General features: G+C 49.1%; 1 protein-coding gene across 1 annotated transcript in view; it reads right to left on the bottom strand.

The window, feature by feature from the left end:
• GGA2 (golgi associated, gamma adaptin ear containing, ARF binding protein 2) overlaps positions 1–22,474 on the bottom strand; it is a 29,094-nt gene extending 6,620 nt beyond the window's left edge. Inside the window, exons 1-13 of the mRNA XM_061153007.1 lie at positions 22,357–22,474; positions 14,131–14,215; positions 12,812–12,887; positions 11,855–11,953; positions 9,323–9,446; positions 7,864–7,967; positions 6,439–6,519; positions 5,638–5,775; positions 4,679–4,760; positions 2,656–2,781; positions 1,809–1,928; positions 1,484–1,512; positions 942–1,075 (exon numbers count right to left, since the gene is read on the bottom strand). Coding sequence (XP_061008990.1) covers positions 942–1,075; positions 1,484–1,512; positions 1,809–1,928; positions 2,656–2,781; positions 4,679–4,760; positions 5,638–5,775; positions 6,439–6,519; positions 7,864–7,967; positions 9,323–9,446; positions 11,855–11,953; positions 12,812–12,887; positions 14,131–14,215; positions 22,357–22,459 — 1,301 coding nt within the window. The 5' untranslated portion in view covers positions 22,460–22,474. The remainder of the gene's footprint in view (positions 1–941; positions 1,076–1,483; positions 1,513–1,808; positions 1,929–2,655; positions 2,782–4,678; positions 4,761–5,637; positions 5,776–6,438; positions 6,520–7,863; positions 7,968–9,322; positions 9,447–11,854; positions 11,954–12,811; positions 12,888–14,130; positions 14,216–22,356) is intronic.
• Positions 22,475–22,992: the final 518 nt, after the last annotated feature.

Genomic DNA, 22,992 nt, shown 5'->3' on the forward strand with positions numbered 1-22,992 from the left:
GCACAGCTCCACCTCCACCCAACTTGGTGGGCTCCATCAGGGACACGGGCTCTCAGGCTGTTTGGGGAAGGCTAAGTGCTCCAGCCTTGCCAGAGGCAAAGGGACAAGATCTATGAAAACACGTATACATTCACACCTTAGAGCACCTCTATTTATATAAATCTGTACTACAGAAACCCCACAGGTGCCTCCACACTGGAAATTATGTAAATATCCGCAAGACGGAAATGACTAAGTATACATTATATGTATATGAATTATTATTCAACTATCAGAATGAGGCAAGTTTACATAAACTGATGAAAATGTATCGAAGGTGTGTGATATAAAAAACCACAGTGCAGCTTCCCTCGCGGCTCAGTGGTAAAGAATCCACTTGCCTTCATGCCCTAGGGCCCGTGCTCTGCAATAAGAGAGGCCACCACCACTAGAGAAAAACCAGAGCAGCAATGAAGACCCAGCACAGCTAAAACTAAAATTATTTTTTAAAAGTTAAAAAAAAAAAAATTAAAAAAAAAAAAGTTAAAAAAAAACAACCCATAGCATAGTGTAATCTGTAAACTATAACCTCACTTGTGTAAAACAAGCCACATATTACTATATGCACAGGAAAAAACAAAGAAGGAGCATTCAACCTCATCTTTAAAGAATATGGTATTTGGGACTTTCTATATGATCTATTTCTCTAGGGTTCAAACATTGCTTCAAACTACAGTGAAATCGGGAAAACGAAACCAACCTATTAAGACCAAAAAAATCATCATTAGCTACCGCTGATGTTACTCCTAAAACCCCTTCCCAGAGGTCCTGGCCAAAACGCGAGTTCTCCTGACTCGGGCTGGATGGGGAGTAAAAGGGGTACCCAGTGCAGCCTTCCGGGAGAGCGGCAGCCCGGCCACCTGCACCCAGGAGCAACTCTTGGCTCCTTGCCACAGACTCACAGAGATCCCGGAGGCGGCTGTGGGGAGAGGAGGTCCAGCAGGTTCCTTTCTGCAGAAGGGCTCTGAGCACCGCCAGCTGGCAGCGCACTGCTGGCGGGGTCCGTCTTTTCCTGACAGCAATTCTGCCCTGCAACCTGCCGAACCAGGAATGGCGAAAGTGAGGGCAGCGTGTGAATGAGTGTGAGCCGTGGTGACACCTGGGCCCAGCTCTCCTGACCCCAAAGCCACCGCAGAGCAGGCTAAGCACGTGTCCTCAGGCAGGTGGAGAGAGGGCGAGAGGGGGTGACTCCTGAGCAGACCTTTGGGAAGCCAGAGTCTGGATACAACGGAAGAGGGCAGGGATAGGAGAGCAAAAACACGGCTCCCTCCAGGGGTTCAAGCGAGAGAGCGGAAGTGAGGAAGAGGCTTTGGACCTCCGAGGCCACAGGAGCCACCAGGCTATGTTGTCACCCTCCAACCTCCCCTGGGTGGCGCTGCCTTCACGCAGGCAGGTTTGAGGGACCTCCCCTCTCCTCTCCAGCCCCCAAGAAGTGCCTCCTTACCTTGCTGGTAACTGGGGCATCACTGATTCCTGCAAGGGAGGAACAGAGTGGAGACGTACATCAGTATCTCTACCTGATACAAGCTGGAGACTTGATGCCATCCTTTCTAGAACATTTAGAAAGCCTAGACAAAGCAAATTACCGGAACTCATTCAACTCATTTATGGCAAATCTGAGACTGGGTACAAGGAAGACCTTTCTGAACTTCCCAGTATAACCCAATTCTTTCTAAAAACAGGCATACACTCCCCAAAGGGAATGGGCTTGCTCTCTCCCTGGGAGTCAGGACCATTCTGTGCCGGTTCCCCCCAGACACTACCCTTACCCAAGGCTGCCAGGTCCTGATGCAGTAAAGACGGCGCCACTGTCCCAGCCTGCTCAGGCCCACTGTCCTCCAGGTCAATCAGGGGGCAGTTCTTCATGCAGCCTGTTGGATTCTGAAAGACTAGAAAACAGACAGAAAAATAAATGAGTGAAGGCTCCACTTCCCTCAGGCCTCCTCCCAATCAAAAGACATCACACGGTCCCCCCTTAGCACACCCCTGAAGAACCTTCCACCTCCGCTGGCTGGCTTGACTCACAGCCTCGAGTGGCATCTGAAATACAAGGCAGCCAAAGAAACTGCCTTCCCATCCCCACCATCACAGAATCCTCTGATGGTCCATCCAACCAGGATAGTAGCAGAGCAGACTGCTCCAGCTCAGAGACCTTTGAGGTCTTGACCACAGCTTATCAGAATCATCTCACGCGCTTGATAAAAATTTGGGGCCCAGCTCCAGGTAATCTTGGTTCAGAAAGGTCTAAGAATCTGCATTTCAACCACTGTTATAGATCGATTCTGACTTAGCTAGCCCGGCACTAGGAACCACTGATGGTCAATCTTCTTTGGTGCATAGCTCCCCTAAGTAAGCACTCACGAGAGGCACGATCTGAACCTGGGCACGGAGTAGCCACACACTTCTGTTTAAAAGCTAGTTGTTGCCCAGCAGTCAATCCGTGACGGCATGTGGGGCAGAGGCTGGCTACATAAAACCAGTTCTCAAGGGAAAGGGAAGAGAGGGTGTGTGTTCTCATATCTATACCATAACCCAGAATGTTCCGAGGAGTCAGCTCTTTGCTGGGATTTGCAGGCCACCCCACAGCAGAGGGCGGAAGAGGCTCTCTGCACATACCTCTGGACACAGGTATGTCTCCCACAGAGCTGGCCACTGTGTTCCCGAAGGTGACACGGCCCTCCATCACCTGTTTGTATAGCAGAACGCCCTGGGTGAGGAGGTCATTTGCCTGGAGAATCTCCGCTGAAGAACGAGAGAAAAATCAGAATCCCCCGGTGAGCAACCAACAATCTCAGGCTTTTTTAAGCCATCCTCAAAGCAGCAACCACACAGCTCTACCAGGTTCAGTATGGCCACGCCTCCTGCCCCCAGGTCACGAGATCAGGCCCCTGGCAGACCCAGTCACTCAATCGCTGAGCCTCAACGCTTCCTTCTCAAGTTGGAGGAGGAACCAAATCTTTGCACTTTCTTGGTCTGTACTGCCCAATTTGACGGCCAACACTTGAAATACGGTCCTTTCAAATGAGGAACTAAATCTTTAACTTCGTTTTAATTTAAAATTTAAACTTAAAGCTCCTTCGTCAATATGCAAATAAAATATTAAAAGACATTTCTGGGACTTTATTTAGTCATTGGAAAGTCTGTAAGGAACAATTTGGTACATGAATCTACTTTTTCACCTGTAAATTTCATAAAATCTAAATACAGATCAAGCATTCCTGATGAAAATTGGACATCCAAATTGAAACATCCAAATAAAAAAATGCAGTGGATTTCAAAAATGTCAAGGGCATCTCATGGTCTGGTTTACCTGCAAGAAAATCTCTCCTGGGAGAGAGAGAATAGCGACAGGGGCAGGGGCTGTAACACTGCAGGCCACCGTGCTAGGAAAAGCCTTCAAGAGTGACCAACTATTAATTTCCTATCAATTTTTAAACTGAATGGAAGTGAACAAACAAGAGGCTGAATGTTGTATTTGGCATGTGCAAGGTGTTTTAAATTTCATTTTGACTTCACTGCAACCAGAGAAAATAACAGGCTTTGAATAATTACATCATAAAAAAACCCCAGAAAACCAGACACCATGGGCCTTGTAAGATCACCTATGATGCATTCTTGTTCCTTCCCCACACACCTTCATTTGAACCTGAATCTGAACAAGCCTCCTGATTCAATTTATAAGAAATAAGGAATTTCAGAAATATCAGGAATGGAGGAACATTAAACACCATGGGAGATGCCATGAGAAAACTGAGACCAAGAGAAACTCTGTAAGGCAAAGGACATGTTTTTCATGCATGAAATTAAAAAAAAAAAAAACAAAACCGGAGGCTAGCCACCGAAAGAGACTTAAATACCAAGCATGGTTTTCCCTTCTGGTTCTGATTTAAAACAAACTAAAAAAAAAAAGGGTCAGCAAGAGATGACGAGAGAGAGAAATGCCCAGGAAAATCTGAACACTGATAGATTACGCCGAAATGTTTGGAATTTGCTTAAAAACAGATCTGGGGGTGTGGGGAGGGGGAGGACAGAGGGAGAGCACAGTACAGGTAAAACAAGATCAAGACTGACTATGAGCTGGTAATTGTGAACGAAAAGGGAAGAGGATATGGAGTTGAATCCCTTTTATGCTTTCTGAGATCTCCCACTAAATAAAAAGCTTCAACCATTTCTATACTTGTGTACAGGATTACAGTTCTTCCATGCGCCTTTCACTCCACACTGACCACCTCGCTGAGGCTCCCCAACCCAGCCCCTGAAGGCACTCTGGGTGTGAAATCTCCCAGACGTCCCTCGCAGCTGCTTCTCAGACCTCTCAACGGTCAGTCTTTCTGCAAGTCTTCCGTGGGAGCTGCTCTTCCTTCTACCCGCTTCACACCCAACTGACATGGTAAACCTCCACCCTTTTCTATGCTTGCAGACCTGCTGCTCATTTCTTGCTCAAGCCTAGATTTCTCTGAAAATTACAAGAATCAACACAGGTCATGCCATCCCCAAGCACAACCACTGGAACACCTAGAAGCCACCGTCGAGTTTCCTCATCAGCAGCACAGAGGAAGCCCCACGGCAGTCAGAGAGCCCCACGCGGGTCCTACACTCTGCGGAGCGCGCGGTCTACGCCTGGGGGATAAGACCGTACCGAGGGCCTCATCGTCGTCGGTGGTGTCACTCGCCAGCCGGAACAGGGTGGGCCGCAGCTTTTCACACCTCTCATACACGACCTAAAAAACACAGTTTGTTACATAAAGCTCTCAGTAAGTGCGTTATAAAAAAAGAAGGCTCTCAAGATGTGTAAATGTGGAGAAATGGGAACTCTGAAACGCTGTTGTCACAAACAGAAAATGATACAACCACTCTGGCACTTTTTAAAAAGTTGACTATACACCCAGCATATGAGCTAGCAATCCCACATTGAGGCGTTCACCCAAGAGAAAGGAAAACATATGTTCACACAAAATGGTTCTGAACACAAGTGTTTAGAGCAGCTTATTTCATAATCACCTGAAGCTGTAAGCAACCCAAATACCCATCAATAGACAAATGGATATGCATATTGTGGTACATACAAACCACAGTTTCTCCAAAGGAGAGAACCTAACCACCCCCCCTCCCCCCCCAAAAAAAAGGCAGGGGTGGAATACTGTATCATTCCATTTATATAAGAGTCTAAGAAATGTAAATTAATCAGCAGTCTTTCTCAGTCATGTCCAACTCTTTGCAGCCCCATGGACTGTAGCCTGCCAGGTTCTACTGTCCGTGGAATTTTCCAGGCAAGAATACTGGAGTGGGTTGCCACTTCCTCCTCCAGGGCATCTTCCCGACCTAGGGACGGAACATGTGTCCCCTGCATCTCTTGCATTGGCAGGTGGATTCTTCACCACTAATGCCACCTGGGAAGCCCCAAACTAACTAGAAGGGAAAAAACAAATCAGTGGTTGCTTGGGAGAGGGGGAGGAACAGAAGGAGGAGAATGAGGAAGTTTGAGGGGGTGAGGAACACGCTCATTATTTTGACTGTGTGAGGGCTTCTTGAAATCTGTGCATATTCTTAGTATGTCAGTCATACTCAGTCCTTCCTGACTTTGTTTCTGAAGAGTACCTGCAAGGCCGCCTGGTCTGGCGGGGCCTGCCCCGGCCTGCGGTACGTGCTCAGCATTTCCTGCAGCACCTTCACGTGGCTCCGAACCTCCTCCACAGCACTGACCCTCTTGGACACCTTCTCTGATTTTTCTTGTTCCTTTTGGGAGAAAGAGGATGAAGTGAGGGACAGATGCTCTGGGTAAAGCTTGAATGTGCGCCGGGGGAGGCATGCTGTACTGTGCAGAGCTCAGGAAAGCCACCAAAACACTGAGTGGGTGGAGTGTTCACTCAGCGGGCAAGAAGATGCTCAAGGTCTGCAATTCCTGGGACAGACAATGGGGAGCATGCGTCCACTCTATCACCAGCCTCTATCCCTCTGGAAAGGAAATTCCCACACCTGGATTCTTTCCACACCAACACTGTTCACTAAGCCAGAAACTGGGGTCTGTGAAATGCTTTGAGCTCTTGGACAGAAGTACATGGCAGCACACAGAAGTTTCTGCTTCCAGGCACCACCTTGCTGCCCTTCAGGGAGCTCACAGCTGTTCCCTGGTTCAGGGCTAGGCGGCTGTCTCTTCTTCCAGCTAACTGTGCCCCCCCACCCTCAATCACACACACACTGTCCCTGCTGCCAAGTTGCTTCGGTCGTGTCCGACTCTTTGAGATCCCATGGACTGTAGCCCACCAGGTTCCTCTGTCCATGGGATTCTCCAGGCAAGAATACTGGAGTGGGTTTCCATGTCCTCCTCCGGGGGATTTCCCTACAGTATCCAGCCCCTATCAAATGCTGGTTCTGCAGAACCCCCTGGAAAATGCCCACCTCCTTGACCAAATTCTTGATCAGCCGGTTTGCAGCCTGAAGATCCTCAGGATGGTTGCTCTTCAGAAGCCTTGTCAGAAGCTGCAGAGAGAGAACAAGACTCGGTGAAACTAATTCCCCAGGTCAGATGGCCCAGAGCAATAGCACCAGCAACAGCAGAATTACCCATCACAACAGCTCACACATTTAAACGCATTACCTTACCAAATCCTCACGATGATGCGATAATTTAACAATTGTGACATTCCCCAAAGAACACTGGTGTTTCAACGGGAATGGACATGGATGTCCCAGGAGACATCTGGCCAAGTCTGCAGACATTGCCGGTGGTCACAACTGGGGGCAGTTCTGACATCCAGCGGGTAGAGGTCAGGGCCACCTACACACCCCACCTCCCAGTGCGTGACAGCCCCCAACAAGGAAGTTAACTGGCCCACGACGTCAGCAGTGCTGAGGCAGCCTTAGACCACACACTCTGATGTGAGAGACCTCGAGAATCTCATCCACGTTGCTCCCAATGCCTAGCAGAATGCCTGACATGCACTCACTCTTCATTGGATGGATGGCAAGAAAGACGGAGAGCCATCTTTCTGAGCACCGCAGTGTCTAAGCAGCTGGCCCAAGCTGACACCAGACTGACCTTCTCAGGAGTCCACACCACACCTCCTCCCCTGCTCCTCCTGAGGCCCCCATAGGAGAGCAGCCAGAGAGAAAGCCGCCCAGAGCCTAGCACTGCCCTGCTCATCCTGCCCACAGCGAGCACCTAGATCCAAGGGAAGAGGACAGCTGACAGGTGCGGCTGGAAGGCAGAGGGTACCCGAAGAGACCCATCCTCGGACTACAGTCTTCCTGGTCCTACACTCACCAGACCTTGTCAGCGACCGAGAACAGTAATGACCAAAAGCACCGCCACCTTTCGGAGGTACCCTGGAGTTATCCCTGAGTCTTGGCCTAGGTTTGGACCATCTTGCTTTTCCCTCCCTTCTCCTTAATGATGTCTGAGGAGCAGCAATACTGGGAGGCAGGAACGGAAGGAAAATGGGTGAGATCGGCCTTACAGATGCTTTTTCTTTTGATCTGAGCCAACGTGCAACCCATGCTTTCCTCCCCACTCCCCTCCCCCAACACCACACACACTCTGGATATGACCGACCCCCCACACTACCCACTAGGGTTGGCCTTTCATACCTTCTTTCCCTTGGGAACACTGAACGGATAAGGTGGAAGACCCAAAGAACAGGTCACTTATTTGACCTGTCCATGAAGAAGACACACAGACCCTACGACACCTCTCTCTGCTCCAGAGAACTCACCCCACCTCCCCATATGCCAGTTCAGATCAGAGGGTACTGGAGAGGAGTCCCTCAAAGAAGAGGTCGGCTGAGACTCCAGGCTGGCCTCCGTGGTCAGGCAGAAGCTCCTTACCTTTGACTTTTCTTCATCAGCATCGAAGATGGAGCTCTTGGGCCAGGGAGAAGGTGGGGGCAAGATTTTATCCACTGGAAGTTTAGGGTCTTGCTTTATGATTCCTAAAAAAATCCAATTCATAGATATGCTGATATAAATAATGCTGACTTCAGCAGGATCCAGTATAAAGTCCAGAAATCCTTGGTTCCTGATCTCCCAACAGGAAGACACTGTCAGCGACCTTAAAGGGAAACACCCATGGCGTGATCAAGGCTCTGCATCCTCTCCTGGGAGAATCCCAAGCCAGGGATGGTCACAGGCAACTAGATCAGAGGAGAGGCAGACCCTGAGACCAGCAGTCTATGGTCCCCACACTGTACAAATATTGACCACTTAATGCAGGTAGACAACCCCTCAGGGCCCAGAAATTAGTGCAGGATCTTTGATACTCATAAAAATACTGGGTGCATGTGACAGGGGAAAAAAAATAGCCCATCCTAAATCTGGTTCCTCCCACAGAGCCTGAGAGAAAAGGAACGTGGACTCCCAGGACACACTCTGGAGCTCACTTCACAAGAGGAACAGGTTCATTCTCCAAGGGCGTCACAAAAAGAGAATGGGAAAGGCCTGAGGGCCCACCGAAATCCTTCTCTCCTCAGAGAGAAGCCTCACACTGCCGGGGGAAGGACAACGCACCTGCGGTCCTTAGAAGAGTGGTGAAAACCTACGGCAGCTGGAAAAAAAGAACAGAAAAGCCTGCACCCCTGCGGGAGAGACAGCAACGTGTCCTGGCCCCAGCCCGAGATGGGGTGGAACAGGATCACAAACAAGTCCCTTCAAGACCAGGGACACAGGCCTTCCTAAGACCAAGGCTTAATCAGAACAGAACCACCACTAGCGCCAGGCGAAGGGCATCAAGGAACAAGTAATAAGGGTCTACTGTCAGGACAGGCAATGGAATAAGAACTCTTCTGAAATGCAGAGCAAGAGGAAGACCCAAAGTTGAGAGCAGAGTAGATACTGTGAGAAACTCTCTAGGCGATCAGCCCCTACCTCAAACACAAGCCAACACCAAAGGAATCTGAAACCTGGTATAGTAAGGGTAACTATAGCAACAACCATCTCAAACCCAGCTCAACTCCTTCTGAATCTTTACCAGCTGAGCCACAAGGGAAGCCCAAGGACACTGGAGTGGGTAGACCATCCTTCTCCAGCAGACCTTCCTGACCCAGGAACTGGACCGGGGTCTCCTGCTCTACAGGCCAATTCTTTACTAACTAAGCTATCAGGGAAGCCCCAACTCCTGCTAACCAGAAGGAAAGGCCTGCCCACTTTCAGGGATTGAAATGACTCGCATCAGCCTCGATTACTGTATCTACTGGACACAAGATCTCCAGCTTTCACCCCAAAATGACAAACTGTACCGAAAAGCAAGAAGGAACAACCACTGTGGGAAGGGAATGCAATGTAGTCAGACCTTGCTTCTTTAGCATCTGATAAGCATCTCGGATCTTGATGTCCTCTGGAAACCAGACTGTCCAACTGAAGAGTATTTCAATGATTCTTCCTTTAACTTTTTCTGTAGTCCAGGAGCCTAGGTACTGAAGATAAAAAGGAAAGGGAATTACTGAGCTGAAGGGCCTTATCGAGACAGGGGAGAGGGTGGCAGGAAATAACCTTAAAAGAATGACACAGATGTTCAGGACACAACATAAACTGGTCAGAAGTGATTAGGCGCAAGATGGTGGCAAGATTCCATTTCTAGTAGACCTTGAGCTTTATTACACGCTCATTATGATACATCAGCTAACAACACACACACAGCCATGACAGTCCCAAACCTGACCATAAAAGGCCTGGAAATCTCTATCCCGCCTTTCGCAAAATAGTTGGACTAATCCTCCCACTTGTTACCCTATGAAATTACTGAGCCCACAAAAACTAACTACCCCATATTTAAGGGCTACTCTCATCTTCTGAGACAGCCTGCATTCTATCTACGGAATGCAGCTCTCTACAAACACATCTGTTTTCCCACTTAGTTCACAGGACAGAGCCCCCTTGCCTGCCCACTTGCAACCCCCACAAGCATTCTGTATTAATAAATCTACTTAGCTATACTTTGCCTCTTGCTGAATCCCTTCTGTGCTGAGACATGAAGAACCTGAGCCTCACAATGTCATGTGGCAGCTCGGGTGAGAGTGGGGTTTCGGGGAGAATGGATGCATGTGTATGTAGGGCTGAGTCCCTCTGCTGTTCACCTGAATCTATCACAACATCGTTAACCGGGTATACCTCATTACAAAATGTTTTTGGTGTAAAAAAAATTAAAACAAACAGAAAGAACCTGAGCTTCAGTAAGTCCGGATTGTAATTAAAAGACAGCAGGGGCTTCTCTGGTGGTCCAGCAGCTAAGACTCCATGCTCAGTGCAAGGGGCCTGAGTTCTATCCCCAGTCAAGGAACTAGATTCCACATGCCACAACTAAGAGCTGGTGCAGTCAAATTTAAAAATAAAAAAAGAGAGAGACAGTGGGTTTTAATCCCAGCCCACAGGTTCAAGTCTCAATCTAAGTTTTGGCTGGGTTCAAATCCCATCTGAGTTGGGCAGTTTCATTAGTAGACTGTCCAGCCCACAGTATCACTGAAAAGATGGCAGCTGAGAAGCAAACCACTCAAGGTTGGTTGGGAGGTGAGGCACAGTGATAGGACAAATTATCTGGTACCCAGCCCCAGCACTCTTTCTGGGCTTCAAGGAGTCAACCTCCAAAGCCACTAAAATTAAACCCCACCATATGTTGGCCTAGGTTAGAGACACTAGGGGCACTCATTTTTTTGAGTGTAGAGTAAAAATATATTTGGAATGAAAATAAGGTAAAGTGAAAGGAATTGCTGAAACTCAAAATGTTTTGAATCATTATTTCTTAAAAGATCCTCTTAGGAAATCCCTGGTGGTCCAGCGGTTAAAAATCCGCCCACCAATGCAGGGAACATGGGTTTGATCCCTGCCCAGGGAAGATCCCACATGCCACGGGGCAACTAAGCCTGTGAGCCACAACGACTGAGCTCACACGATGCAACTACTGAAGCCTGTCCGCCCTGGAGCCCGTGCTCTGCAACGAGAGAAGCCCCACAATGAGACGTGTGCACACCGTAAGCGGAGAGGAGCCCCTGCTCACCACAACCAAGACACAGCACAGGGGAAAATCAATACTACCACCACTAATGAAAGATCCTCTTAAAATCAATAAAATGATTTATTAATCCTCATAAATAAAAGAACACTTATATATATAGTTTCCAAAATACGTGACCCTTCTCCTCAGTTCCTCCTGGCACAGAACTTCAAAGATCCTTGGAATTTCCTAAGTGATAGGAAGGTCTTTGTTACTTACAAGCCCTCCCCAGGGATTATACCCAAGCTTATGCTAAACATTCCTGGTGGACACCTAGTTTCAAGGGAGGGACTGACCATGTGATTAGAGGATTGGAACTTTCAGCCCCATCCTGACCCCCGCAAGAGGAGGGAGGTTGAGTTCAACCATGTGGCCACTGATTAACTCAACAGTGCCCAGGTAACTCCAGATAAAAACTCCAACCACCAGGTCCAGAGAGCTTCCTGGTTGAACGTAAGATGTGCTGGGAGGGTGGTGTGCTCAGGTTCCACAGGAGACAGCATGCGGAAATGCTTCCCCTTCACCCTCAAGATCTTGGCCTCTGTATCTCATTTATATCCTTTAAAAATAAACGGATATCATTAAGTATAGCGCTTTCCTGTATAGTTCTGTGAATCTTTCCATCCAGTGAATTAGGCAACCTGGCAGAGGGGGTCAGAGGAAACTCTGAACTAGTAGCTGGTCGGGCAGAAGTGCAAGTAGCCTGGGGATCCCCGAGACACATGACGGGTGTCTGAAGTGGACGTAGTCTAGGTAGGGCCGAGCTCTTAACCTGTGAGGTCTCAGTGACACCCACAGTGAGTGGCACAGAGGGGCCAGGCCCAGGGCGCTCACCTTTGGGGATAGCACTTTGATGAGCTCGTTCAGGAAGCGGAACTTGGCCACCTCGTTGTGGAACTTCTCCCCACAGTGGTTCACACACGTCTCCAGCACCTGCACAGACACAGGACCCCCATGAGAAGGGGAAGCCATTGGCTCCAGAGCTCCTTCCAAGCCTGCTAAGTATTTGCTGGAACCATGGCTCAAGACTGAGGACACTGAAGTTTGGGAGAAAGGGTGAGACTTTCAGATTAAGTGAAAAAGCACTTGCTTCCTCTTGTTGTAACTGACAGGTTTGTGCCCAGGAAACCATTCGGTGGGGGACTCTGAGGTCACCCCACCTTTCATGGAGACCCTTTGGGCAGGTGAAACTGGTCAGAGAATCACTTCTTTCTTTCTCTTAGAGGCAGAAATCAGACATGGAATACTCAAGAACTGTCAAACTACGGGTTACCTGCTGGCATTCAAGTGACAAATTGGGCCTGTAAATGTTTTCTCTGGTCCACACCATTAACATTTCAAATCAGTCACTGATACTGAAAAATTCTGAGACTTCATCTGGATTTCCGGTTTCTCTTAAACAGGAAGTTCTAGCAACACTGGGCCCACACTCATCCCCGGCAATAGCCAGCGGGTCCTGCTGTGTAGCTGCCCTCTTTAGACTGGACGTGGTCTCTCTGGCTCTTTGGTTCCTCCCGTAGATGGTTCACTCACTTATGTCACCAGTCTGGCCCTGAGGGCACTTGACCTTGCCAGCCCTGGTCTAACAAAGGCAAAAGGAAATAAAGCCTTCCTTTCCTTCCTGCTACTCTCCAGGAACAGATCTAGAATGGGGCAATCTGAGCCCAGAACTCCCTCTAGCCTGCTTTCTCAAGGCCAGGGAAGGTGACCCTCTCAGAGGCTCCTTCCCACACTGAAATGCTCTCCTAGCTAGGACAGGAGAGTTAAGGCCAAGAGGCAAGCCAAACTCACCGTTAAGGCATAAAGAGCTTCTTTCTCTTGCGGAGACTGGATCTTGTGGGCCAGCAGCCAGGGTGCATGGGTTGAACTAAGGGAAAACAAAGACTCTGGGCAGAGAGGAACATACTAACTGGTCTAGCTGAGCGTGCTCGGTCAATTCCCCTCTCCCCCAGGAGCTTGGGTCCCAGAGCAGAGATAGGATGTGACTGCACACGACCACGCATGAGCCCCCGAAGCAGGTCGGCTCCCAGCCACCCCCACATCTCACAGCTACGCTTCCAGAACACACCATCCTCTCCCCAGTCCACCTACCCCTACAGCTCCCAGACCTGTATTTAACTTGGTATAGAGCAGCACAGACCCTATTTGTCATTTGAGAACTGCTCAGTCAACCCTGGAGCAGAAAATGTAATCAAACTTCCTGTTCCTTTCAAAATGAATATTCAGCAACATGGAGATAAAACATCTGGATAACTGACTCACTCCTTAAGTTCCTATCCAGGGGACTTCCCTGGCGGTCCAGTGGTTAAGACCTCACACTCCCACTGCAGGGAGCAGTTTGATCCCTGGTTGGGGAACTGAGATCCTGCAGGCTGTGCTTCATGGCCAAAAAATAGGTGGGGAAAAAAGTTCCCATTCAGACACTTCAGAAACCAAATTCAATAAAATCTTAACCTCTCTTCCTCTGCTTTTTCTTAAAAAAAGACTGTATTTAAATTAGCTTAACAAGCTTCCCTGGTGGCTCAGTAGTAAAGAGTTCGCCTGCAATGCAGGAGATGCAGGTTTAATCCGTAGGTTGGGAAGATCCCCTGGAGAAAAAAATAGCAATCCACTCCAGTATTTTTGCCTGGGAAATCCTATGGAGAGAGGAGCCTGGTGGGCTACATGGGGTCGAAAAAGAGTCAGACACAACTTAGTGACTAAACAACAACAAAAGCATCTACTGTGGCTCTGATAGGGACATTCAGAAACATGCTGCTAAATATAGTATAATCTTTAAATGAAAAAAAATTTTCAATTAGAGCATACTGATCTTTCACATTACTATGTACACTGGCTACATTCTATCCCTAACATTCAGAGAGCTAGTTCCTCAGCAGTAATGTTTCATAAAAATTATTTTAAAATTTTAAAATAACTGCGCTACAAACTTTTTTTTTTAGGAAAACTACATGAATTTGTGATTTCTAGAAAAATAACATACTCAATAGATCACAGAGGGAGGAAAAAAGGAAACAAAGCCTGAGCTATGTAAAACAGTCCTGAGAAACAGAGGCACGCACAGTCTGAGGTGCCTGTAGGTGCAGGGTGTGTGTGTGATGTCACCTTACCCATTGGGATCAGTGTTCACTTGGTCACAGAAATTCTGGATAGCTGACCAATCCTGTTCTGACATGCTTGGGTCTGTGGCTTTATCTGTCAAGGAAATAAAAAGTAAAACTGAAGGATAATAAAGGGAAACATACAAACCTCTCCACATCTCCACCCCTCAAATAGGACAACAGCCAAGGACTGTGATATCACACCTCCCGAGGATGGGACCCAGCAAGCAGACAGCTGGGGGCGGGTGGTCAACAGTACTCGTCATTGTCAGGCACGGGTATGGCCCATGACTCAGGGACTGCTGACCGCATGAACGAGCAAACAGGTTAACAAGCTACTGTCCTGAAAGGGGCTCCATTCCCAGTGCAGGGGTTGGCTTACGTGCACCTTCTTCATGCCGGTGTTGACCCCCCACCATGGCCCTGCAACAAGGACGGGCACAGGCCAGCATCTATGCATAGGCCACAACCTGCAAGCTTCTTTTTTATTTTTTATTTTCATCTTTTTGGCTGCACTGGGCTTTCTCAAGATGCAGCGTGTGGGCTTGGCTGCTCCATGGCATGTGGAATCTTCCCGGAGCAAGGATTGAACTCATGTTCCCTGCACTGGCAGGCGGATTCTTAACCACTGGACCACCAGGGAACGCCAAGAACCTGGAAGCTTCTCGGCCATGTGACAGGAAGACCAGAACTTACAGTGAAGCCCTGAGCAGCTCCCACCATGTCCCCGAAGTAACAGGCCGAAACCTGAGCCTCCACTCACTGAAATCCTCTGTCCTACCTAAGCAGCTTCTCCATGTCAGGGGCTTATCCTGTCTGACAAGAGGACCTCCCTGCCTTCGGTCCTCAGAATGCCGTTTCTCTCTGCTACCATCCACATATGCCCAAGGAACCCAGATCCAGTCACACCAGGGTCTCCCCCACTGAACATTGGTATTTGTATGAAATCAGGATATGCAGCATGAAGCGTACCAGGGCACAGCCCAGAGCAGGGAACATCTGGAGAAAGGGGGCTTATTAGAAGGCCTAATGTGAGCCCACACTCCACTGAGGGGTGGGGCAATCCCTGAGTTCCTGGAATCTTTGTGTGACACTTTCCTGGTGCTAGATGGTAGCAGCTTCTTCCTCCCCTCCCACTGCTGCCACCTAGAATCCCTGTCCCAGCAAGGACGCCCATTCCATAGGCCCAGCCTTCCAACTGAAACAAGCCACACTCTCATAAAGTAGTTGCCGAGACTGTCTTTGTCCTGCCCTTTCATAACATCTCCCCTACTCCCCACTGTCCAGCTTATCCTGGACCACCCGCCTCTCCAATGAAACTTCTTAGTGGTCCTGACAGAGAAACTCTTTCAAACTCTTCAAGTAAGTAATTCTTATGGTCATACTTCTGACATTATTCCTTTTGCCTGAATGTCCACTTCTCTCTTCTCTATCCATTCTCAAGGTCATTCTGAATCTCCATCTGCTCCCAAAAGCCTCCTCCACTGCTCCAGCCCTGACCAATTCTCCTCCCTTCTGATTACTTAAGAGTCTACAGGCGCTTTCCTGGTGGTCCAGTGATTAAGAATCCACCTCCCAGTGCAGGGGAAACAGGTTCGATCCCTGGTCCGGGAAGATCCCACATGCTGCAGAGCAACTAAGCCTGTGCAACTACTGAGATTGTGCTCTAGAGCCCAGGAACCACAACTAAGGAAGTCCATGTACTTAAAGCCTGTTCTCCGCGACAAGAGCAATCACCGCAATGAGAAGTCTGCCCGCTGCAACTGAGGAGCTGCCCCTACTCACCACAACTAGTGAAAGTGCTCATGCAGCAATGAAGACCCAGCACAGCCAAAAATTAATAATTAAAAAAAAAAAAAAAGACTCCACAGTCGACTAGAGTTTACCTTTCCAGACAGCAGTCACTTTTATGTCACGTGGAAGTCGTGTGCCCCTAGCTCAACAATGAGATTCAAAGGACAGGTACTCAATCCCCCACCTCCCCACCCACCAGCCCCACCCTAAGTGAACAGAGACAACAAGAAAAGCAAAGGAATCAGGTTATCAACCTCCCCATGCTCCTCACCTTTTTCCTCCTCAAAGCTCTTTCTCTATGTTCCACCTCTCAAAATGCTATTCACCCGTCGAATCCCAATTCAAATGCCACTTCATAAGGACTTTCTTAATCTTTCTATCACCCACCCCCACAAAACAGAAGCCATCTCTTCCATCTCAGAAGACCCACATCCTACCTGCTTTTTTAGGATGGGGATCTCCAGCTCCATCCTTTATTAGCTACATGCCATTGGACTCTCAGAGCCCCAGTTTCCTCAACTATAAAATAAGGAAAACGCTACCTTCCGTGTGGGATAGTCATGAGATTTTTAAAAGATAGTGTCTAGGGCTTCCCTGGTGGTCTACTGGTTAGGACTCCATCTGCCTACAACTACTGAGTTCACATCCTGCAACTACTGAAGCCCATGCCCCACAACAAGAGAAGCCACTGCAATGAGAGGTCCCTGCACCGCAACCAGAGTAGCTCCACAACTAGAGAAAGCCTGCAAACAGCATTGAAGACCCAGTGTAACAAATAAATAAATGAATCTTAAAAAAAGATAGTGTCTGAAATACTCAGTGTAGCAGCAAACATTAAGTGATCAAGAAAAGACAGACAATCTTGTAACAGTCTCTGCGTTTTCCTTTAAAAATATGTACACGACTTAGTACACTTAAACTTCAAGTCTGTTCAAGGTAGAAGCACTGCGTTTCCTATAATGATTGGTACAGTGCCTTAGGCATAGGCACAAAATAATTACTCAGAAAATAAACTGAAAGCAGTGATGCTCAAGAGTCTGATTAAGGAGATCTGACTCTACCGTACAGGGACCTCTAACTCAATGCTCTGTGGTGACCTAAAGGGAAGGAAATCTAAAGAAGAGAGGATATATGTATATGCATAACTGATTCACTTGGCTGCAGCAGAAACTCACACAACACTGTAAAGCAACGAGACTCCAATAAAAATTAATGAAAAAGGGAGATCTGACTCATCTGAACTACTTCTTTCTGTATCATTAAAACTTCATAAAGCTTCAGTTCACGACAAGGTCAAGCTTGACACCTCAAAGACTTTCAGACCTCAACACACGACTCTGTGACAGCAGTTCCCCAACGTTTTGGACACCAGGGGCCAGTCTCATGGAAAATAATCTTTCCACAGACGAGGAGGGGGTGGGGTGGGGGAGGTGGTTTCAGGATAATTCAAAGGCGTTACATTTACCGTCTGCACCCATATGAAACCTCATACCACCACTAATCTGACAGGAGGTGGAGCTCAAGCAGTAATAATGATGAGGAGCAGCTGCAAATATTAACAGATGAAGCTTCACTGGCTCACCCGCCGCTCACCTCCTACTGTGAAGCCTGGCTCCTTACTTGTTGCAACCTGACCGGTACCGGTTTGTGGCCCGGGGGTTGGGGACCCGTGCTTTATGACCCAGCGGCAGAGAAGAGCAAGCAGGACCCTGTTTACCAAGCAGAATCCAGCTCTCTCCCTCCTCCCCTACCACCAAGTCACCAGGTTTTGCAAAGGAAGGAAGGGAATAAAAAACTTTACAAGCTTAAATAATGTTCTAAACCCATAACCAAGGCAAAGCAGCAAAAAGCACTATAAAGTAAGCGTTTTTATTTGCTATATCTATATCATAAGGATTCCCTCAAGGTTTTTCACAGCTCCCAAATAACAATAATGGTCAGAGCTGCTGCTCCCCCCACACACACACTTTGTTTTTTAAGAACTTGCTTTGTGTCAGACATGATGCTGAGTGCTTTCCTAGCATCCCTTTCCTGTAATCCTCAGAAAACTGAAGCTGGTACTAACGTTAGCTCAGCATTTTATAGATGAAGAAATCTGCCCAGTCACAAAACAGGAAAATGACAAAAAATCTCAAGTCTGCCCAATTCCAGGGCCCAAATATAAGTCTTCAGTTCTCTGACAAAGACAGGGCCTCTTTTGGGAACTAGGTTCTTTGACCTTTTTACCACTAAGTTATCAGCTCCCTAAGGCAGGTAGGAGGCCTGTCTCATTCACCTTCCCACACCCCAGCCTAGACAGTCATCAGCAAGGATATCTACTCATGAACGAATGATTCATCTTTCACTACGCGAAGTCTGGCCAGTTGGCTGGACATACTGCTGACACCAGGAGATGGCTACTCCAGTTCTGAAATAACTGGGTCTCCAAACACCTAATTCCATCCTGCCAAGCTATTCCAGTGGCCTTGAGCAGGTCCAGAGACAATAATTCCCAGAGGATTTTTAAAAATTTTTAAATTTTAATTTAAATTTTTAAAAATTAAAAAAAAAAAAAGACAGTCGAACCCTCCAGCTCTGAGTGAAATGCCCCCCCACCCCGGGGCTGGGGCAGGGAGGTTAGGGAGCCTGCTGTGAGTCTGCAGAATCTCAGTTCCCCGACCAGGGATTGAACCCAGGTCACAGCGGGGAAAACACTAAATCCCAACCACTAGACCGCCAGGGAATTCCCTGAATGGTTCATCTAACAGTGACTAATTCAAAAGCCAAATCGTCTCATGTCAGCCACTACCCCACCCCCAGGGTCATGACCCTGGCTTAAGAGCAGCCTGTGCTGGTCAGGGGGGCCCTGGGGCTGTGAGGAAGCAGTCACCTTGAGAACACTTAGAACTCAATCCTTCGGCAGTGAGCATGCACTGCTCAAGCGTGGGGCAGATACACACCACCCCTGACATCAAGCAGTGCTGAAAGGCCAAGATCCACTATAGGAACGATGGGTCCAAGATAAAGCATCGGCTCAGTCCTAGAGAAGCTGGGAGAATATAAATAGACCCGAAATCCAAACCACTCTCATCCCCGAGGGAGGCAGAAAAGTGAGGCTGGAAGACAGGACTTATCACCTGGGAGGAGGTCCAAGTAGATGGAAGAAGATTACAGAGCATCCAGCTAAGCTAGTGCCTTCCTGGCAGCACTAGCAGAGCTGAGACCAAGAGGCCCCAGCCATGCTGTTAATAGCTCAAGACCCCGCTGGTTAAATCGAGTATACCACCCCATGCCACCGGGCACAGGAGGCTTTTCATTAACAAGGAGGTGGCAGCTCTAAATGCAGTCATGTGGAACAACGCCCAAAATAAACTAAGTGTGTGTGTGTTGGGGGGGGGGGGGGGGTGGTGGTGCTGCAAAACGCCCAGAAGCTGCTACTTGTATTTTTAAAGCTTGAGCTTCTGGTGAAACAGGTTCCTGGCATTCCTTTGGGGAACTACTTCCCAATTCCAGGTCCGATGTTCTTCCTTTTCTGGCAAACAGTATGAGTTCGTTTTCTGCCACTCTCACTAAGAAGACTAGTGATGATAATAGCTAACACTGCGCACAGGCACTGTTCCGTGTACTTGAGATGCACGAACTCCCCTGATCCTCACAACCCCAAGCTGTCAGTCGTTCAGGCGTGTTTGACTCTTTAGGACCCCACGGACTGTAGCCCATCAGGGTCCTCTCTCCATGGGATTCTCTAGGCAAGAATACTGGAATGGTTGCCATTTCCTTTTCCAGGGGATCTTCCTGACCCAGGGATCGAACCTGAGTCTTACGCATTGCAGGCATATTCTTTACCATCTGAGCCACAGGGGGGCATGCTATTACATACCAGCCTTAGGGACACAGCTGCCTTGCTTGCTGAGCTAACACCCATCAGCAAGATGAGCTCTGGGGTCTTCATGGGCCCCTGGAGTGACTTCCTTCTCCATCCAGCCTAGACTCAGGGACTCTCCTTCAACTACACTCCAAGTCCTTGCCCCACCACCAGCCTCTCTAGCGCACGTCCATCCACGTACCACTTCCACTGTGCCCCAGCACCCACAAGTCTGGTTCAACAGTTTCCTTTCTCTATTCCTACGGCGGGCAGGGGCAGGGAGGTGGAAACCGAACAACCACAAAGACTACAAGATACATTTCTGAAATCCACTCAACACTCCAAAGCCCAAACTCAGAGGCTCTCAGTGCAGAGGGGAAGGGTGGGCCCTCTGTCCCAGGGCATATCTGGGAATGTCTGGAGGCATTTTTGGTTGCCGGACTGGGAAGGGGGTCTGTGCTGTTGGTATAGGTTCTAGCCCTACCCGAACAACTGGAAGATTTCAGCACTTCGGGACCACAATGGCCTAAAACAGCTGGAGCTTAAGGACCCCCTCCTAAACAGTCTTAGTTCCCTTTTTCTCCCCCACGTGGGTCAGCGGCTGGCTGGTCTCTAACCCAGCCCACTTGACTTTTGCAACTCCACTGCCTCCTAGTCAACCACCTTCTTTCTGTCCCCACTGTTTAACACTGAGATAACTCAGTAATCTTTCAGTTCCCCCATCTTCCTTCTCTTTCTCAGCAGCAAAACCACCTACCAACTATACCTTCCTTAGAGACCGGTGGCTCCCTGCCTCCCAGCAGCCTGCAGGCTCCACCTTCTCTCAGCACTGCTTTCCCACCCCAGCACCCCCCCTCCCCGAATCCTGCTTCTTCCATGTTGAGATTCTCCATGCTCCATGCGCAAACTCTGTTCTTCCTAATGCGCACAGACAAGCTCACTGCTAATGAACTGAAGGTCTCAAGTTGACCTCCAGTTCTTACCCTCTCTGGAGCCAACCAACTGCCCAAAGAGCTTCTCTTTGTGCCACAAGCACCGTAAACTCCGTAAGTGAAGCAACTGTAACCAATCAGTTACCTAAGCCTGAAACCTGCAGTCCAACCTAGATCCCTCTGGTCCCCTGCCTCTATCCTGATGCATTAAGGCTGCTGATCCAACTAGCTAATTATTTCTACTCTCCATCCCAATACCTTGGTACTTCAGCCCCGACACACTACCAGAAGAGCTTTTCGTCTACTCTCTGCCTGGACTCTCCCATCCCTAACCAATTCAGCTCTTCACATAGCTGCAAGGCGATGCTTTTAACAGAGGTACTTGATCAGAGAGGCTTCCCAGGTGGCAGAGCAGTAAAGAATCTGCCTGCTTGTGCAGGAGACAGTCAGGAAGATCCTCTGGAGTAGGAAATAGCAACCCACTTCAGTATTCTTGCCTGGGAAATCCCATGGACAGAGGAGCCTGGCGGGCTACAGCCCACGGGGTCGCAAAAGAGTGAGGCAAGACTGAGCATGCATGCACACTTGATCAGAGTTCCAGGCTCTGACATCTCCTCCCGACTAAATCAAGGATAAACTCTGAACTTCTTTCTGCAGCCCACAAGACCCTTGAAGATCTCGCCCCAGTAAGCCATGCAGTCTCTTTAGGCTTAGCACTCCTGCAGCAGACTTCCTTCTTCCCAGAATGCTCCACACTCTCCTTTCCCCCAGCTCTTACACATGCAGTTTCCTGCATCTGAAATGTTATCGCCTCCATTGTCCACTCAAATGCTATGTCCCTCGAGACAATCCCCTCGTAAACAAACCAACTCCAACCACTGCACCTTAAACCCCAGTATCCCTCCCATTTGCCTTAACTGTAACAAAGTGCTGCTACTATTGGCTATCACCTACTTAAATATATCTTTGTGAGCAAGGGCTCTGCCTTAGGCATCTTAGTACTCCCAGCACCCGGCAGAGCCCAATACGGCAGAGCCCTATATAAGGAGTATATGCTTTATTTTCTTGGAATTTCAAGACCCCATCGGTAACGCAGGGACAGTAACTACCCCTAGGACTGCCAAGTCTTACATGAGACAATAACAAAAGTCCGGCCAGAAGGAACTCGCACAAAAGGTTAAAGAGCTTCTTTTACATTAAAGTCGGGAGCCAGAGAGAGCTCTTTCCCAGAGGATGGGTGTGTTGCACAGTTAAGTCTAAAAGTGCTCATCTCTAAAACGAGGTTAGTAACCGAAGCTGTCTCTAGGGGTCGTAATAAGGATTAACAGTGGCTGAAATGCCCTTTAGCAGTGTTTGGTATAAAAGCGAAGCTCAATAAACCGTAGCCATTATGTTGTTAACAGTGTTTATGCACCGCGATGGGGGCAGGGGGGTGCAGAGCGCCCAGCCTCGGGTCCGCAGCCGCGGCAGATTCCTGGGGTTCCTCTCCAGGGCCCCCAATGAGATCCTCCCAGCCGTGCCGGGCCCTGCCTCCCTCCTCGGGCGCCAGCCTCCCCGAGGCCACCTGCCCGCCCGCCAGCCTCAGAAGAAAGGCCCGGGGAGGCGGGAAGCGAGGCCTCACGTGGAGCGCTGCGCCCGAGCGGAGAGGCGGCCCCGGCTACTCACTGAGCCATAGCTCCAGCGCCGGCGTCGGCCCCCGGGGCCCCTCGGCCGACTCAGCTCCCGCCGCGGCCCCGGCCCCCGCCGCCACCGCCGTCGCCGTCGCCATGGGCCCAGCCCCCGCCGCCGAGGCCGCGGCCGCCCCTGCGCTTCAGCCGCCGGCGTCTGCAGCGTTCCGGGGCTGCCGACGCGGCAGGCGAGGGCCGGCACGTGACGGGGCGGGGCCTGCGTGGCCACGCCCACCGACCGGGTCCCGCCTCCGCGCAGGCCCCGGCAGGTGGGCTCAGCCTCGCCGAAAGCCTTCCACTCAGCGCTAGGCGGCCTCGCGGGCTGGTTATCCAGACTCGCAACCAGATCAGAATTCGCCAAGTCAACCTCGCAAATCCTGCCAGAAAAATAGAGAGAGCCCCGTTAATCTGAGTCTCAGATAACGAATTCGCTAGCATTTTTATTCCGGACGGTCTTTCCGGACCACCACCTACCTCTGTACTCTATTTTCTCCAGAATACACCATGAGCGTGCTAGGCACTTACTCATTGTGTCAAAGGATAATCGCCACCACTACCACCCCCGCCACAAAAAAAAGTCATGATTCTCATACATTATAAAATGAACACATGTTAAGTATTTAACGCTAATTAA

This window comes from Dama dama, chromosome 10 (assembly GCF_033118175.1).
Source record: "Dama dama isolate Ldn47 chromosome 10, ASM3311817v1, whole genome shotgun sequence".
Taxonomy (NCBI): Eukaryota; Metazoa; Chordata; class Mammalia; order Artiodactyla; family Cervidae; genus Dama; species Dama dama.